Source organism: Cavia porcellus, unplaced genomic scaffold, assembly GCF_034190915.1.
Source record: "Cavia porcellus strain 051 isolate PalLab524CR breed Dunkin Hartley unplaced genomic scaffold, mCavPor4.1 scaffold_11, whole genome shotgun sequence".
Classification (NCBI taxonomy): Eukaryota; Metazoa; Chordata; class Mammalia; order Rodentia; family Caviidae; genus Cavia; species Cavia porcellus.
The window spans coordinates 11,616,445-11,635,306 of NW_026947494.1; the positions used below are offsets into that span (position 1 = coordinate 11,616,445).

Genomic DNA, 18,862 nt, shown 5'->3' on the forward strand with positions numbered 1-18,862 from the left:
GTGTGTTCTCAGTAGGAAGCCTCAGCTCCTCATTAACAGGCGGGCACCTCTCCAGAGGGTACTGGGGTGTCCCCTAATGGCTGGCATGTCTCAGTGATCCAAGTAGCAAGCGAAGAAGAAGCCTCTGTGAGCTGATATTCTGTGGTGCCACTCCTGAGAAGAAGGGACTGAGCTCTCTCTTCCCAGTGAGCCGTGCCAAGGAAGGGTGCTGACAGTTCGTTGCTGCCTTGTTTATAGAATCTCGGGTTTTCTTCTGGGGAGTGTGGATGGCATTAGCGCTTGGCTCTGGGAGACTCTAAAGGGGAGCCCATGGAAGGGCCATTCGAAGGGTCTCACTCACTGTTGGTAGCTGTCGCTGCGTTAGAGATGGCGTTACTCTCATCAGTAGAGCCTCTCCTCTCTTGGGCCTTTAGACATGTGCTAAATTTGGAGTTTTGTGTAGACACCCAGCGCAGCCCTGTGCTTTAAGCCAACAGATGAGTCGCCATACCTTGTCCTGCTGTGTTTGGTATGGTCATTTCCCTAAAAGGTTTTAGTGGGCTGTTAAGATGTCAGGAGGGCTTTCTGTCCGAAGTGCTACCTTTCTGCCTGCATCATGGGCTCTGGTCCTAAAAGGTTGAGTGCCAGGGCAGACACGGTAAGGATTACAGAGCCAAGCTGGGCGCTCTCTACACCGTCCTGATGGGTAGAAGCCGCCCCATCGTTATCCTCAGGGTACCACAAACAGCAGAGACCGATGGCCATCGCCAGGCTAGGCAGGTTGAAGAAGATTATTTTAAGAAGTTACCCGTGTTTGTCACGTGGATGACTGATGTCTCATGAACTGCAGTAAATACCTGCTGGGAAGAGACCTGCAAGAGGATGGTTTGCATATTAGAATGAAGTGGGTCCTTTTTGAGACCCTGTAGTGGTGAGTTCATTTCTTTTAAGCAAAATTTTAAAAAAATGTAATTTACACACATCTGGTCAAGTTCAGTCTTTGACAGTTTTGCAGCCACCACTGCAGTCTAGTTTCAGATCATTTTACCACCTCCCAAAGAAACCTCCAAGCCACTAGCAGTCACTTCCTGCCCAACATCCCTGGCCAGGACCCCTGGTCTGTTTTCTGTTTCTGGATTTGTCTATTCGGATGTTTCATGTAAATGGAATTGGATACTGTATAGTTTCCTGTGACTGATTTTTTTCACTGAGCATAATACATTAAAGATGCATCTATATTGCACCGTGTATTGGTTGGTGCCTTTTTATTGACAAGTAAATGATACCTCATTTGTGGATGCATCATGTTTTATTTATCAGTTTGATGGATATGTGTGGGCTGTTTCTGCTACTTAGTTATGAATGATCCTGCTGGAACGCTCACGGGTGGTTTCATGGGGACATGTTTCTCTCGAGTGTGTGCTGACTAGTGTAGTTTCTGGGCATGTGGCATTCCCTGTCAGTCTTTTGAGGAATGGCCAAACTGCTTAATGCAGTTGCACTGGAGCAGGATGTGGTGGCACAGGCCTGTATTTCAGCTGCTTGGGAGGCTCAGGTGGGAGGATCATGAGTTTGAGGCCGGCCTGGGCTACACAGTCAGACCCTGTGTTAAAAATTAGAACAACGGCACCATTGTACATTGTCACTGGCCATCAGTCTGTGTCCCATTTCATCTTCCTTTTGGATTGTAGCCGTTCTGGTGGGTGTGAAGTGGCATCTTACTGTGGTTTTGAGTTGCATTTCTCTAATGATTTATGTTGCTGAGCATGCTTTCAAGTACTTACTGGCCATTTACATATATTCTTTGGAAAATGTCTTTCAAACTGTTTTTGTAAGCTGTTTATTCTCTAGTTTTTCATTTTACATACTTCCAACTGGTCTTAAATTCACTGTGTAGTCCAGGCCGGCCTAGAACTCACAGCAGTCCTCCTGCTGCAGTCTCCTGAGTGCTGGGGTGACAGGTGTGGGCCAGTGTCTCACTAGTGTGTTTTTAGTTGTTGGGTTGTAAATATTCCTTATAATTCTGGTTACAAGTCCCTTCTCAAGCACCTGCTGCAGTCTTGATTTTCTGCCTTTTAGCAGAGAAAGAACTGGCACTGGGCCCCTGGAGGGCAGGTTGCAGTGCACTTGCTGCCGAGTGGTCTGGGATCCCACCTGGGGCCGGCATCGCCCTGCTTTCCCCAGCGCACGCCTTTGCTCTTCCTCCAGGTGGAGATGTTCCTCCTCGCCTATGCCGTGTGCCACACCATCCGCGTGTACCGGCTGTCCAAGTACAACACTGAGGAGTTCATCACAGTCTACCCCACTGACCCACCCAGGGACTGGCCGGTGGTGACCCTCATCGCGGAGGATGATCGGCACTACAACGTCCCCGTGCGGCTGTGCGAGGAGACGAGCCTGTGACTGGCACCCCCAGGCTGTCGACAGCTGGGCTGCACGCAGCTCCTGGCTGGGCTGTGCGCCCTGGGAATCGTGCTGGACTTGGGTGTTCTGGACAATAAGCTGTACCTGAATCTTCACCCTTACCTGTGATGCAGTGGTTTCCGTGGGGCTCCGGGAATACTCATCAGAGGTGCACATCTGTCCCCTTCCCCAAAGGCACTTCATTTTGTACCAGAGGAACCTCATTTTGGAGGGGAATGTGTTAATGTCTCAAATCAAAATTCTCTCTAATGGCAACCTGGCTTTTTAAAGACTTTTTTTGGGATGGTAATGGCTCTCTGGTGATCTTCTGTATGGTGTGCTGAAGCAGTGTAATTCTGGGATGAAGTCATAATACCCTTCCATAGTCTTTTTGGGAAAGGATGGACAGTGGTTTGGATTTACATAATTAATGTCTATTTTAAGCAGATTGCCTCAGGAGATTACTTGGGTCCAAAAGTGGGATTATTTGAAGATTTTTTTTTTTTTTTTGGTGGTGGTGGTACTGGGGATTGAACCTAGAGTCTTCATACTGAGTTACATCCCCAGCTCTTCGTCGTTGTTGTTATTATTATTATTAGTAGTATTATTTTAAAAGGGGTCTCACCAAATTACCCAGCCTTGGCCCCCCAGCGGGCTGGGACTGCAGGTGGGTGTCATCATGCACAGCCATCGGAGGGGTTTTTTGAAAGCTCGAGCAGTTTCTGGCAGTGGGGAGGAACCTAGAGCTTCTTGCTCTGTTGACTGAGCCAGGTCAGAGCAGAGTCCAGCAGGAGTGCTGCTCGAAGTTGTGCTCTGGTGTTGGGGACACTGATTATTCTACAGCTGCAGAAAAGTCACGGTTTTATAGTCACAGCTGAGTTTATGTCCACTCATGTTTTTAGAGGAGCCCAATGGCCCAGTGAGTTCAGCTACTGACCTCCATCAGAGGTGGGGCCGGCTGGCCTCAGTCTTCCTGTGCCCTTTGCATGCAGTGTTGGAGGTGGCACCCATTACCAGATCCTGCAGCCCATCTGGTGGCAGGGGCCGAGTCACAGCAGTACATCTGAGATGGGTCCTGAGTCCCTTGGAGCGGAATCATGGGGAAGCCAGAGGAGAGTGAGGCCAGGCTGCACGTGTCCAGTCTGAGCATGGCTGCTCAGCACAGGCCATGGCTGTGCTAGACGGGAGGAGGTAGTCCACTGTGCCTGGTCTGCCTAGGGCCTTGCTTTCCCCCAGGGAGTCAGGTAGCAGCTCCTAGGTGGGCTCAGCACTTACCAAATTGGTGTTTCTCTAAAGTACCCAGCTAATTTTGTAATCAGATCTTTATTTGACCTTATTTAATAGAATTCTAACCCAGTTTTGAGGGGAGGGACAAAGCTTTCCAAATGAAAGCTTTGCTTTTTATTAAAAATTAAGTCTCTGTTAAGAAAACTCAGGATGCACAAACTGTTCTGTGACTTTAGCCTTTGGCCCGTTATTACCTCATTAGTAACATTCCTCACGTTTTGCTCAGTGTTTATTGATGAGGCTGTATGCTTTTCACTGTGAAATGCAGTGGTGCTTTGAACAAGGAGGTACCTAGAAGCCACATTAATAATAGTGACTTCCTGTTGGCCTTGACACTTAAGATTTGTCACTGTATAACCAGGGACGCTTACTGTCTGTTCTTTTTTGAACTTTGTTTTAGTATTGGGGCCTAAACCCAGTACCTGCCATGTGCTAGGCTGGTGTTTTAGCACTGAGCTATGTTCCCAGCCCTTCTTGTATTTTGTCCAGGCTGGCCTCGAACTTGTGATGTTCTCACCTTAGTGTCTCAATTAACTGGGATTCCCAACATGTGCCTGCTGCCTGAGACTGAACATTTTTAAAGCACAGCTTGAAGTGTTTAGAGTACATCTGACAGTAGGTATCTGTGTGGTGGGGAATATTGGATCTGACCATTGTTTCATATTCACCATTGAATGTTAATCATAAGATTTTAATAAGCAATTATCTGTGTTGTGAAGATATCCTGAGTGAACTTGAACTAGACTTCTGGGTAACTTGATCATTTATATGTCATGTTTTTTTCTTCTTCCCATGTATGATATTCTTAGTGTGTGCACAGAAATTGCAGTTGAAGCCACCACATTGATAATTCAAAAGGGTGTGTTTATTTTACATTATTGTTTGTCCCTAGGCCTTGCCATCGTCTAGCTAGAGTGGGGTCATAGCATCAGTAAAGCTAAGCTTAAGAAGAAGCAGTACTTAAGGAAATAGAAAAATTGATCCATATAAAAATATTCACTTGTTGCAATATGCATCGTCAGTTGCCCGGATACTGTAAGTCCTGAGCAGGTAAAGTGACATCAGCAGAATGGAAACTGAATTGGGATGCAGTGGACTCCGAAGGCTGATCCATTCGGAGCCATCTCCAAAGCGCTGAGATGTTCCAGAGGAGGTGAGGGTGTGGGAACCGCACTGTGCTTCCTTTCTGAACCAGGGTTTATTGCGAGAATTCCAAAGTTTTGGGCCCTATGTTATTGGCAGAAAAACTGTCTGCATGTTAAACAGGCCTGACTTAGACCTTCGGAACTCATTCAAGGTACATTTACACCTAAAATAGTTTTCCTGTACGTGTCACACAGAATTAGCATTGCTCCTCAGGGCAGTCTCAGATCCTGCTCACCTGCGCTCCTTTTGAGTGTGCAGATCCCACCAATTTCCTGCCTGCACTTGGACCAGTGCTGGTGACCTGAAGGCCAAAGCAGCACGTGGTGTCTGACTTATGATTCAAACATGTGTGGCGTTGGATCTGAAAGGATCGCTGTTCCTCTTCCTTAGAACACAGCATATACAAGTGTCTTAAGCACACAGAAGCAAACTCAGCCTACTTTCTGTTTATTTTTGCAGTGCCGAGGACCGAACCCAGGGCCTTGGCTGCACTAAGCAGGAGCTCTACCACGGAGCTGCATCCCTGGCCCTTTTAATTTTTTGTTTTGAGATAGGATCTCGACTACACTATTTTAGTTAATGTGATGTTTCATTGATTAAGCAAAATGTACTTGACCATTGTATCCCTTTGCAATTCTATACCTTTTGAGGGAACATCTCAGGCCGCATCAGTCAGTAGCAGCTGTGTTGGAAGACACATTTATGGATTTATGTGCTTGGTCTTTGTCACTGTTTTTAATTGGTGGGAAGCTGTGTCCCTCATCCCAAGGTGCTACTTTTCTTAAGAGCTTGTACTCTTCTTCTGGGAGGTTTTCCAGAGCCTGGGGAATATGGTGGCACCGCCAGTGATCCAGGACCCCAATTGTCTACTCATAGGCCTTCCTAGACCTTCTGGATATGTCAATTTTGATGTTAAAATATGGTCTGATCGTGTCTCTCTGTTTCTTAAGCAATATTTTGCAAATACTCCCTTCAAAAGCCCAGAAAGTATTTTTAGAAACATAAACCATTGGGGAATCTTGATTGTAGGTATGCATAAAAATAAATGCCTTAATTTAAGATCTGTGACTACTGAAATAAAGGAAAAGAAAGTCATCAGTGTGTAAGGTCAGTCTGACGTGTCTAAACATAGAATCCCCAAATGGTTCAGTAACAGGTACTTGAGAAAGGGCCTGAGGAACTGTGAGGAGAAGTGGTGAGCCGAAGGAGGAACTGATCGCAGGGTAACTTCTAAAGTGTCACGAAGAAACAAAACAGCGTTCTGACAAGCCTGTGCATAAGCTGTAAAGAATAAAAATCTGAGTGGGAAGATTTATGTGCATGTATTCCATGAATTCTGCTTCTAGAACCTAAGTCTCCAATCTAAAAGAGGGCTGGTATTTAGGAGACTCTGACCTCTTCTGAGGGGGAGGAGAGAACCAGGGACCAGCGCTGGGTTCTGAGAGGGTGTAGTGGAAACACAGAAGACCGATTACTAGTGTTCTTCTAATTCAGCTCCTAACTCAGGAGCATGAAAAGCACCAAACTGAACTTGTTGGGCTGCCCCAGCCCTGGCTTTGCCTGGATGCCCCTGGCGGTGGGAGTGAGGTGACTTGGCTGTGGCTAGTAGCCAGGTGTGTGCCCTGCAGCCTGCAGCTGGAGACCCAGCAGCGACGTGGGATGGAGGCGAGCTGTCCCACGTGATTGTAGTTTTTTCACAGTAAATGAAGACATCTTACTGGGTGTGGAGGAATGAATTAACGTGTATGTTTAAGCTGGGGTGACCATTAAGTCTGGGGACATTGTGTTGCAATGTCTTCAATATGCTTTTATTATGCACGTCTCTATTCCCAGCCCGGAGAGCCACCTATGTATTGAAGCATTTTGAATGCTTAGGAGTGTTCAGTAGCATTCCTGCAGGACTCTGGTTGGAGTTTACATCAATTTCGTTGATTTCTTGGGTATAAGACTGGATCAGGAATGAAACTACTAAGACTTAGGTCAATATGGGGAAAAGGACACTGATCTCAAAATACCACAGCCTCTGGGAGGCTGAGGCAGGAAGATCATAAGTGTGAGCCCAGCCTGGGCCACCTTAGCAACTTAAGAGAGGTCGTTTCTCAAAATTTAGAAAGGGCTGGAACTGTTAGTTCGCTGCTGATGCCCTGGGCCCAGTCCTTGGTACCTTAAAAAACCCAAAACCCAAAATCGGCCTTGGTAGTCATTTTCCTAGTCACAAGGGGATGTTGGAGCTTCACTTCAAACTGCAAAATATTTTTTGTACTTGACTTTGGTATCTTTCATTTACATGTTAGAAAACGCCTGGATCCTTATTCACACAAACGGTGCTAACGATGCGGTACCAGTACAAGGACCCCAGCAGAACAGTTATCTGTATGACTTGTGTGTATCTAGACTTGGGGCCAGAGCCAGATGTGTGGAGTGAGCTTCTTTTTCCTTTTCACTATTTTATAAGCTGGTATCACTCCTGCGCTTGGGTGGCTTCTGACTTCCTGTCTTGTGAATCTGAGAGGACAGCAACCCAGTTTCAGAAGCTTGTGCCGGGTGGTAGCGGTGGCTTTCCCTGGGGGACGGGATGCGTCGAGAGCCTGGCTGAGTCCTTCCCGGCTGGCTCGGCTGGCCGCTTCGCCTGTGTTTGCACTGGAAGGCAGGGCGTGAGCATTTGTCACAGTTGATGCCTGTTCTGAAACTCGGCCCCGAGGCCACACGCCACCGCAGATGTGTCCAGACCCTGGCTCGAGCTCTGAGTTTCCCGGTTACCGCTGAGTCTCTCGTCTTCGTGGTCAGAGGCCCAACCTGCCTGTTTCTGTTCTTGAATCCCCTTCAGCAAGCCAGGCTAGTGGCAACTATGAAAACAAATAACTAAAAATAAACTTAGAAAATAAAAACCAAGAAGTTGGCCGTGGTTTAGTGCCTGCTTTTGAAGCCGTTAGCAGACTGTGACTCAGTGAGTTCGCTTCCTGGCCCCCTGAGCAGGCCTGTGATGTCCAGAGCTCACCTCCTGATGCCTGTGTCCTGCGTGGGTGGAGGAAGTGAGACCTGGGAGGTGTCACCGGGCAGCGCTGGAGGGTCAGCTGCAGTTAGCGAACGCCCCATGAAGGCTGCACAGATTGGGGGGCTTGGGTCTGGTTAGGCACGTTCCCTGCGTCTCAGTGTCCTTATCTCCACCAGACGCACTGCTTAGGTGGCAGTGTGGGTGCAGTGAGGAGCCAGCATGTAACGGAGGCTCGGGGGAAGACTCCTGAGGCTGTCTGAGCAGCTGGGGCCACAGTCCGGTCCTCACCAGCTTGCTGTGCCTCTGCCGAGCAGAGGTCGCCTGTGTGTGGAACACTGGTCGGCTCCTCTGAACCATTCCGGCTGCTGGGAACACCTGAGAATGTGATGTGAAGGAGTTATATTGCATGTGATCCTCCTGTCTCCCTGAAAGAAGTTGATACTCTGAAGACTGGGCGGGACTTGTGTCTTGTGAATAGAGAAAGGAGGAGCCAGCAGAGGACCTACTTGTGATTAGTCAAAGGACCACTCACTCTGGGAGTCTGTTGCCCGGCTTCCAAAGCACCCACTGGGTAGGGGCAGGGCAGCCCTCAGAAAGCACTGCTAGGTTAGTAAGGGCAGCAAAAGGACCTCTTGGTGATACAGATGACAGCTAGGCGTGGTTGTACATCCCTGTAATCTCAGCACTCTGGGAGGCTGAGGCAGGAGGATTGCAAGTTGGAGCCCAGCCTAGGGATAATACTAAGACCCTATTCTGTGTCTGTGACTAATCTCAATCCCTAGCTGGGTGTATACTGGAAATACCTTGCTGAATGAATGGTCCCACAGAGCAGCCCCGCTCACTTACAGTCCTGCTGGAGAGAATGCAGGCCAGTTCCTTGGGCCCTGGCCCACACCAAGCTTTATCAAGCTTTGATTTTCCTGAGTGGATCTTTAGAAGCTCAGTTTGTGTTTCTTTACCTGGGTAAGGTTGAGCACCTTCATGTCTGAACCATTTGTGGGTCTTTGTGTGAGGGCAGTGCCACCCCTGTTCACGTCTTTATCCCTTGGTCCTGTTTTCTAACTACCTTTGGTTCTTGTATCACATCTCATGGAAGAGCGGTTCCACAAGGCGGGAGCATTGAGAAGGGCAGAAGGCTGGGGTCACGGGGAACCCTGTTGGCCCTGCAGTTGCAGGTAGCAGTAGGAGCTAGTTCATGCGGGGGCTGCTGCCTCTGCAGGCCGCAGGAAGCCAGGCTGTTGTGCAGGTCGGTGTCCGGTATGATGTGCAGTGTAATGTAAAGTTTGAAAATAGCTATTCCATTGATTTTTTTTTTTTTTTTTGGCACTGGGGATTGAACTCATGACCTTGAGCTTGCCAGGCAGGCGTTTATGCTGCTGAGCTAAATCCCTGGCCCCCACTGATTAATTCTGTTTAGGTCTTTGGGTTCAGTGGCTTCTGAACCTGAGATGAAAATTAGATTTCACTTTGTTTCATGAAACTGGTAGTGTTTTTTCTTTATTGAAAGCAGACCTGAAGACTTAGATTTGCTGGCAGAGGTGTTTCCCTGTGGCTCGGAAGCTTAGCAGTTGTGACCTGTGTCCTGCACTGCCAGTGTCCTGTGCCGCGCACATCAGGAGTTGTGCTTGCAGTGGATTGGAAGGAGAGCAGCTCTTGCCCTGGAGTGCAGGAGGTGGGTCCAGGGCCCCTCACTTCTTGACGCATGGCTGATAAGCACAGGAAACCGGGAGGACACAGCTCTTGCTTTGTTTTGGTTGCGCTGGACTGTGACACTGGCATGGCATTCACTGGCTTGTGTCCAGGTAGGACAGGGCTGACGGGGCAGGAGGAGATACAAGCCATGCCCCTTCCCTTGAAGCCCTGTTCCCTGCATCAGGGAATCTGGGAGAACTGGACAGAGGTCCCTCCTGAGCTCAGCAGGAAGGGACAGAAGTGAGAGCCTCCAGGAGTTGCAGTTGACATGCTGCTGGTGGGCTGCTGCTGTTTGCAGCTGGAGGAGGTGACAAATGTGACTTATGTGGATGCAGGGAGGGGCAGACTAACACCTCGTGGTGTTAGCACTGTGCTCTGTGGAGACAGTGTCCGGGTAGTGCTGCCAGAACCCGTCAAACCTGCCCCTGTAGCTGAGCACACTGCCCAGTGCTCTGGGGGACAGGCAGGGGCAGAGGGGGGAGAGAGAGCTGGGCTCTCAACCCAAGGACGTAATAGAGCAGAGAGAGAGGAAACCTGTATCTCTAGCAAGTCAGTGGTTTATGCGTTATGGGAACCATAAAAACACTTTATACAGAACTTTATGAGGAGTTTGGAAAAAAAAAAAAAAAACCGAGAGCCATCTTGGAGGTTAAGGTGACAGTTTTTAAAAATGAGTAATGGTTTTCATGACAAAGACCAGTAAGAATAGGACTCCCAAGGCAAAGGGCCACATTTTAAAATCTCACGTCAATCTTAAAAAAAAGGGAAATTATAGTCAGGATTAAGAATCCCAGTAACTGTGTGATGAGTAAACAGAATAATTAGAAAATCAAGAAACTATAAGCAGCCTTAATTATACACCAACTTTTTGAGCTTTACTTAAACTAAAATTGAAACATGAAACCTATTTGACAATGTAATGTACAAATCCAGAAAACTAAAGGAAAGCCAAAACAAAGCGATTGTGTAAATGCTCGTAAAGCAGACACAGCTATTAAACACACAATCAGCACTTATTTAAATGCAGTATATATTTTACCTCTGCAGTCACTTCTAATCCAAGGCTACACAGAAATACTTCATATGACTGATCTCAGCGATTTCAAGGAAACCGCAGTTTCCATGTGAAACTGAAAAGCCCGTAAGCTGACAGCCACAGGACTGACACCCTGTAGACTTCATTCGTAACTTTCACGGAAAACGAGAGAGACGGTTCTGGAGTGTTGCTCATTCTCTGAGATGAAGATGAGGTAGATCGATTTTCCGGTGTCGGATCCTGTCCCGTGTTTAGTATAGTAGACTGTCAGACCAGGATGAGGTCGTAGCAGTGGTGGCCCGGGTTCACTGGGGACAGCTGAGCAGGGTGAGGCCAGAGGGCCATGGGTGACGGGGAAGGTCGCTCGAGGGCTTGGAAGTGGTGTGCAAGTGTGGGCTTGGCGGCCCTGCACGGAATCCCCCTGTGGCTCGTGGGCCCGCTGGTTGCACTGGTTTTAGATAGCCGCCCTAGGTAGCCTTCGTGAAGCAGACCAGGAGCCAGGGATTCGCCACCAGAAGCCGTGAGGTGGAGCCTCATTGTGAACGGCCAGTGCTGTGGTCTCTTGGGGACTGGTGATGTGACAGAGTGGGGTGAGGAGTCCTTCAGGTGCCGTTTCATCCAAACCATGGGTCCCTGCAGTTACGAGCTGCACGCTGCAGAGGCCTAGAGTGTACTGACCATGACGCCCCCACCTCAGAGGCACCCTGCTTGCAGTCAGGACACCTGCCTTTAAACCTTACAGTCCTCTCCACCTCTCCACGTCATCGGCTGCCATAAAAGAGTCCAGAGCACAATGCACCCATTTGGAGTTGGTTTGTCCCTTTCTTTAACCTGAAGAAAGCTCTTATATTTCTCAAAAGGAAGGGTTCTGTGTTGTGTGCTTTTGTTTAAATGTATGTAATGTAGAAACCAATGTCTTTAAAGTGCACTTGAAATTATGTAGCCTAACTTGAAAAGTATATAAGAAACAATTGCTTAATCCATGTGTACTGAATCGACATTTGTAAACATTCATATCTTACACTGTCTTTAAGAGACCCAAGTTGATTGCAAGTGAAGCAGAAAATAATTATCACTAAAGTAAAATATTTCTAAAGGTATTGGTAATAATTCCCCTGGAACTTTTTGGATTTGGCAGAGAATTTTTTTTTTTCTTTTGATTTAGGCGCTTTTCTTAGCACAGAGGTGTAAAATCTAGCCCTAACCTCCCCTATTGGGGAGAAAAAGAAATTAGAACAAGCTCACTTCATCTCTTCATTATTTTTCCCTTTTGAGATAAAAAAGTGCTACCTTTTCTGATTTCTGAGTGGAATGAGGGCTATTTTGATTACATAATCGTTTCTCTCCTGCAAAACATTTCTGTGATATTTTTAGCCCTTGAAAGGGTGGGCCAGAAGGCCTTACGATTTTCTTCAGGGTTTTTCTACATCCTGTTTCATGTGTGGTTAGATCAGCTGATGAATCACCTGATGTTTTGCTGCTTAGATTCAGAATAACCACACAGAGGAGTATCTCAAATGTTTACCAGACACGTTGCTCAAAAACATGCTTCTCTACGGTTCAGATGCTTTTTATGAAAGCGTCCTCTGTGCAGTGGACATCTCCATCCTGACGTCACCAAGGCTTTCAAAGTCCACCACACACCGTGCCACGGTTTTCATTGTAAGCAGGGGTGGGGGCCAAACTCGGAACGTGAAGGACCCCCTTTTCTGGACTGCGCACTGCTTGATGGATGAAGACTTCACCCCGAGTCTGGCAGGGAGCTTAATTGCAGAGCCAGAGACCACGGCTGGTGGGTACAGACTGGCACATGATTTTCCGGGCACTGGTCTACTAGAGACTGAGTGACGTAGGAAGCTTTCTAAATACAGGAAAACAGTTTTCAAGGTAATGTAATTCAATTACAATCATACAGATACTTTCAATTTCACAACACATGCACATTCTTCTGTTTCACTTTGAAGGAGGAAAAAAATCAGAGCTACTGAGTCTAAGTAGGTGTGTGTTTCTAGAAGCCAAGGATACAGAAATAGATCCTCTCCTCTGCCTCTTCCCTTTAGAAGATCCCCAAATAAGGAACAGTGAAGCATGGAGGGAGCTGTCAACTGTTCTTGTGACTCTGAAGACTAACTCTTGGGCACAAGCCCACTGCAGAACAAATGCAGTGGCCTCAGAAAACCACTGGGCCCCTCAAGGCCTCTCTGGGAAAATCCTCCCAGAAAGCCTATGCTTTGAGTTGCCCAGCTCATCTCTCAGCATTTAGTGGAAAACTGCTTTATGCCCTTATAATTTTGGATCGCACTTGTCTACAAGCAATGGTTTAATCTTGAGAAAGTCACACCAGCCTTTCCATGGTCTTTGAGGTGCGAATCTCACAGGCACAGTGCCCATCTAAATATAGCAGTCAGCTGAATGAACTGCTCAAAGATAAATGTGTCAGGGAACCTCTCTTGGTTTTGGCAAAGTTGAAAGATTGTTCCTAGTGATTCTGAAAAGTAGGGGGCCCCCTCCCCACTGTGTCCGAGTTCTTGGGGAGAATAGAAGCTGCCCACGTGAGTTCTGCTTTGGTTCAGCTGCTTGCTGGCCCCGACGCCAGCCCAGGGGAAGGAACACTGCAGCCCTGTACTGTGATCGGGCTGGTCCTGCTTCCTGGGCTCTGGGAAACTTAACACCACAGAATGGCTCATTAATCTTTATCACCGAAGGTATCTCTGGAGTTATAATTATATCTCCTAATTGCATAGTGAAGAGTCACCGGCTGATCGTTCTGGACTGACAGGGCAAGGATCTGCTTGCACAATCTGATCTGTAAGTTTTGACCCCAGAAGCATGAAAAGTCACACATATTAAAAAATACTGCTGTTTAATTTTCTAGTCACGTACTTTAAAAAAAGCCAGTACAATTAGATGGGGTTTTTTTCCATCATTTCAGATCTGCCCCTGAACCCCCCCCAAAGCAGCTATGTGTCTTAACCGTCTATATATAAATGAAAAGCCACTTGGAGGAAGTATGCAGGGACTCGTCCCCATGGTAGGCACATCCGCGGGGCGGTGAGTATCCAGGGATGTGAATGAAACCCAGTGCTGTCCACGGCCTGCTGTCCGCCCTTACAGTCTTGTCTCTCTGAGGAACAGTGCGGTTACACAGCGCGAAGACAACAGACACGCGAGGCCTTTTTTCTTTGCTGCCCTTCCGACTTACCCTCATCTCCCCTGTCGTGTATACCAGTAGACCCATTTATTTCCAGTTACCCATCATGGAAAATAGTTCTCTTGTTATTTACCACCAACCCTTACATTCATACAGAAGGACTTTGTAAAAAAAAAAAGAAACCAAAACTGCCACAAGTAAGATAGAATGGCCAGTGAAGTAATTCTACTGTATGTATGCTAGCACGCAGGCAATCACCATATTGTATTAGAGACATTTTATTGAAAATGCGAAAATAGGAAATGTATTATAGCCTAAAATAAATTACATAACATATACAGCATATATTTATATCTTTAAAATATTTTTTTTTTGTTTAGGTTCTTTCAGTCTAGTTATTTTGACTAAATCAATTTAGTGACCTGTGGCCATAATTTTTTAAAGGAAAAAACCCGCTTTCAAAAACTTAGAAAAATATACTGCACTAAATGGACTTCCAATGCATTATTTCAGGGAGTATCACATAGTGACTTTGATAATCGTCTATAAAATGTCTTGCTTTATGGTGTGTGTGAGACAGAAGTACCGTGGTACACTCTGAATTACCTGTACCGCACAGTTGTGACTGGGAGTGGCAGAACCAGGTAATAAATCTACTTCAAAGGTTAGGAGACAGCAATCTGGCATTAGAATGCTAGATTAGACTTAAAGCTTCAGTTCACGGGAAAACTAAGTGGGAAGTTAGAAGGCGCCGGTAAGCTCGCTCTAGTGCCACCTTCAGGAGAGGTGAGTGACAAGCAAGCCCTCGGGGAGAGTCATGCGGAGGGAGGGACGCTGGCGTCTGGAGATGCGCTTGTGCACGACTTTGAAAACTTAGCTCATGTATATACACGTGGGCGGGGAGGGCTCACGCAAACTGGAGGACACAGAGTGAGGTGCTGCTCTGGTGGCGTCGCGAAGCTTCCTGCGGGACAGTGTTTCCGTACCGCAGCCGGGCGTGGTCACTGATCTGTTCCTCGGTTCGAGTGGTGACTCCAGCTGTGGCCCGTGGCCACCTTCTGTGTGCTGCAGGCAGCTGGCGTGTCCGCGGTGCAGGGGCACTGGCGCCCGCTCCCGTCTCTGTACATCCACACTGCCTGGAAGCGAGTCAGAGTGGCCACACTTTCACCTGCTGATTCCAAAGACACAGAGGGACAGAGTCCAGGGCCTGCTGGGCAGAGGAGCCCGCTGGACGGTGGCACAGGCGCAGTCCTTTGGTTCCAAGTGGAGATTGTTCCGGGAGTAGAGACTTCGACTATGAGGCAGCTATGTCCTTCGGTTCTCGTGAAGCAGGGGCACAAAGTCAATGGTTTTGTGTTTACAAAGCGACAGTAAAGACCCTTCCTTAGGTCCCCACATCAGTGTGAGCATACCCAGTATGCTAGAGGATTTACAGGAAACCTTTAAATCAAGGCCTCTTCCATTGGGAGGGGGACATGGCGGGGGAGAGAGAGGACGCAGTGGGAGAGGGAGGAGACGACGGTGCAGTGTCGTCCAGCTGTCCCTGCGGTGCCCCTCGGTGTCCAGTGCTTCAGTCGCGCTCCTCTCGCATTTCCACAATGTCTGTCACCTCCTCGGCGGGAGGCATGTCGGTCATCGCGGAGTCCTCTCCCTCCGTGGCGGATTCATTCTCCATCTTCTTTTTCTAGATCAAAGAAGACTCATCAGTGAGCGGCTGTGGACAGGGACAGGTCACAGCACGGTCGTGACAGGGAGAAGCCTCTGGGGCGAGGGGAGTGGGGGAGACCTGCAGACTGGATCAGGTTTATGGTGGGGGTGACTTCAGCAGGCTGCACCCTGGTCCGGCACACTCCCGTCGCTGTGCTTACCCTGCGCCTCACGCTGTCCTAGGGGACACGTCCCCCCTTCCCAAAGCCTGTGTCCCCTGGGGCCGTCTCAGACACTGGCCCTGCAGCCCCCTCACATGCAGACTGCTGTCGACTCCCACCCGACCGTCACCTGTGAACCGCTTTCCTCCTCCCCGACTTGGCTCTAGAATGTCTCCGTGTTGTCAGTTCTCTGGGGCTCACTGGAGTGAAATCATTCCAGGCTTTTCTAACATGGTTAATACTATTACTCGCTTTCTGCAATTCTCCAGAGCAAACACTAGGATGTGGGACCGCAGAGACTTGCCACTTCTGGGTGGGAAGCCCTCAGGGCCAGCGTCACCTCAGCCTCAGTCAGGTTTGGTAACAAACTGAGGATGTTACTGTTGTCATTATATTCAGAGTCTACCACAAACTTGTATCCACACTTCAGCAGCTTGTGCTAATTAATAAATGTCTGGAAGCTAACGGCCACCACTTTGAGGGCCTCTTATACAGACCAAAGGTAATTTGTATTAATGTCATCATGTCTCAATAAACTTAGTATTAAGATATTTATAAGTTTTTCTTTTCCTGACGTGTATACATTTTGGGGGAGGAGGCTCTGTATATAATGACAGGAGTGACATCCTCATTTTGTTACTGAATCTGACTAAGGCTGAGGTGACGCTGGCCCTGAGGGCTTCTCACGCAGGCGCTGGGGTTGCAGTGGGCAGGGCAGACCCTGGGAGGATGCGATGAAGGGACAGCGCCCGATGAAGGGACAGCGCCCGCCTCGGTCACCACCACACAGGCGTGGCCATGGGCGTGGCTCTGCTGACATCTGGGCGGGGACCTGGAGCTCTGTCACCATCTCTCACCTGTTTCCGGTAGACGTAGCATGCTGCAATGGCGACCATAGTGGATTCTCCCACGAAGCCTGCGAGCAGGGAGCCCACGCCCAGGGTGGCTCCATGTACCCTGGGGATGAGAAGGTGCAGGTGGTTTAAGCATCCATTACAGCAAGTCGGGGCACAGCAGCTGACCTGGAAGCCCATTCAGGCCCAGGAATGGTGCAGAGTGGAGATGGGTTGGGAAGGCCTGAACCTAACACCCATCTGTGGGAGATCTAGAACCAGAGCCAAGCCTGCCACTGACAAGAGCTCCCTGAGCCAAGCATCAGCTCAGCCCTGCTGACCAGCCTTGTTCCTTGTCCCCTCCCTGGGGCCCAGCGGTTCTCCCAGGGTGGGGATGACATCTACCTTCAGGCCAGCACCTTCCCACCCATGTTCCCGGCCCATCAGGTCCCCCTTGCCCAGCAGGCGTCACCCAGGAAGGTAGCAGTGCACTAATATGCTTGCGAATACCTGGCTCTAACACACTTGGGGCTTTCAGTGTTCAAGCAGCAGAGTTTAACCCCCTGGACAGGGTACCTGGTGGCAGAAGACCCCCAGCCCCAAGCCCCTGGCGACCTACCCCAGGTATGGTAGGACCACGAGGCTGGTGATGAGCACGATGATCCGAAGCACGGAGCTGGGCGCCAGGACAAAGGTCTTCTTCAGGGTCATCAGCCACCCAGTGAGATGGGCCCTGACGGTGACTGTGAGAGACGGAGGGCCTGTCAGCTGTGCCCGCTGCCACCCTGTGTCTGTCTGTTCTGCTGTTGTCTCTGGCCCAGGTGGCAGTCCTGGGACCACTACCTTCCCAAAGCTGGAAGCGGCCTTCCCGCCAGGAGTTTCTGAGTCTGGCGTTGTCTGCAGGTTCCTGCACCCCACCCCTACAGGCCTACCCTCTAGACGGCAGAGGCAGGGAGGAGTCTTGTTCCCCAACTGCTGCCCCATCGGCCAGCCCCACCTACCCAGCTCTGGCCTGCACCTCTAGGAGGAAACATAGAGAAAGGCCAGAAGCTGTCTCCCTCCTGCCAGCCAAGCAAGGCCAGGAGATGAGGGCTGTGAGTAAAGACGGGGCACTGTAGCTGCCCACACTTCCCGTCCATCCTGTCCTCAGCTGCCCTGACCACTCCAAGCTCAGACGTACCAGCCTCCCACCCCTGGTATGGTGTTGGACCCTCACAGCAAGGCCTCCTCACTCCTGGGCAACACCTGCTCCCAGGGGTGGGTGGCCAGGCACCACCTGCTGTCTTGCTTTTGAGGAGCCGGACTGAACCTAGAGCCTTGTGAGTTCTGGGCAAGCCCCCTGTCACTGAACCAAGCTACCCCCCCCACTGTCCTTGTGATCTCTCGGTGTGTGCTGATGTCCCAGAGATGGAATGGTGTACTAATGAGGGTCACTTTCTCATAGGCACAGGCACGTCAACTTAAATTAGGCCAGGGGAGATGCTAAGGGTCTCAGGCACGTCTAATCTGGTAGCCCAAACGCAACAGCCTGCCAAGAGCAGATGGGGGCTGACAGCTGTCTGGAGACCCTTGGCTCCCCGGCAGAGGTGCAGCCAGAGGAGACTGCAGGTGAATCACACACCCAGATAGCCTGGCCGAGCTGGCCCGATTCGAGGTCTGGTCCTTCATTGGGTCACGACTGTGGGAAATGTACCACACGAGTCTTGCTTGTTCTAGCATCAGTACCTTAGATGGCATTAACTTTCCAAGGCCTGGCTCATCCAGGATCTACCTGACAAAGGCCAGATGCCACCCTTGTCACAGTCCAGAAAGTAAAACCTGCCAGTCCTAGCCTCCAGAAAGGCTTAGTACCTAAAAGTGGGACTGATTGTTTGACAGGGGTGCCATCATCCCTGGCCTAACCGACTTCTAGAGCTCATATTTTAACCAAATTGAGGCTTTTAGAATCTGGCTTCTAGGTTTACTGGCTTAAGGCAGTGATGGTGAACTCTTCAGAGCTTTCAATGTTGCCAACAGCCCACTGTGGCACACCTGCCGTAGCTTCGCCAGCACTGATTTAGGTGGACTATTTTTGGCAATTTTTCTTTCATTGGTGCTAGGGATTAAGCACACTAAGCATGTGAGCTCACACCTGCAGAACTGGCAGTTTATGTCTTACTAGGTGACAGGCACTTGGTGCAGAATTTAAATGGTGCCAAAAGAAATATAGCATGAAATCCTTAACCATGCCTTTTTCCACAGCAACCCGTTATCAGCAGTGGATTCCTTCCAGAAACTCAATATAGATAATGCAGCCCTTGCTATATAGACAGTGGCATCTCAGTTCATGAACTTAATTCTGCAATTTTGGAAAAGATGCTCACATTTGTATTTGTGGGTAGGATGGCTGCAGCTGCGTTTGTCACCTGATGTAGAGTTTGGAAACAAAAACCAAACCTGTGCCCTGAACTAAATTCTATGCAAACAAAAGTG

General features: G+C 49.0%; 2 protein-coding genes across 7 annotated transcripts in view; one reads left to right on the top strand and one right to left on the bottom strand.

The window, feature by feature from the left end:
• Window positions 1–2,692, top strand: part of Otulin (OTU deubiquitinase with linear linkage specificity) — a 28,287-nt gene extending 25,595 nt beyond the window's left edge. For all 6 annotated transcript variants that reach the window (XM_003466707.4, XM_063257992.1, XM_063257989.1 and 3 more), the window contains one exon: window positions 2,188–2,692. In XM_003466707.4, the coding sequence (XP_003466755.1) occupies window positions 2,188–2,382 (195 nt within the window). In that variant the 3' untranslated portion in view covers window positions 2,383–2,692. The remainder of the gene's footprint in view (window positions 1–2,187) is intronic.
• A 10,692-nt stretch (window positions 2,693–13,384) lies between these two features.
• The window catches only part of Ankh (ANKH inorganic pyrophosphate transport regulator), a 133,658-nt gene continuing 128,180 nt past the window's right edge, over window positions 13,385–18,862 (bottom strand). The window contains exons 10-12 of the mRNA XM_003466724.5: window positions 17,010–17,133; window positions 16,415–16,514; window positions 13,385–15,373 (exon numbers count right to left, since the gene is read on the bottom strand). Of these exons, the coding sequence (XP_003466772.1) occupies window positions 15,260–15,373; window positions 16,415–16,514; window positions 17,010–17,133 (338 nt within the window). The 3' untranslated portion in view covers window positions 13,385–15,259. The remainder of the gene's footprint in view (window positions 15,374–16,414; window positions 16,515–17,009; window positions 17,134–18,862) is intronic.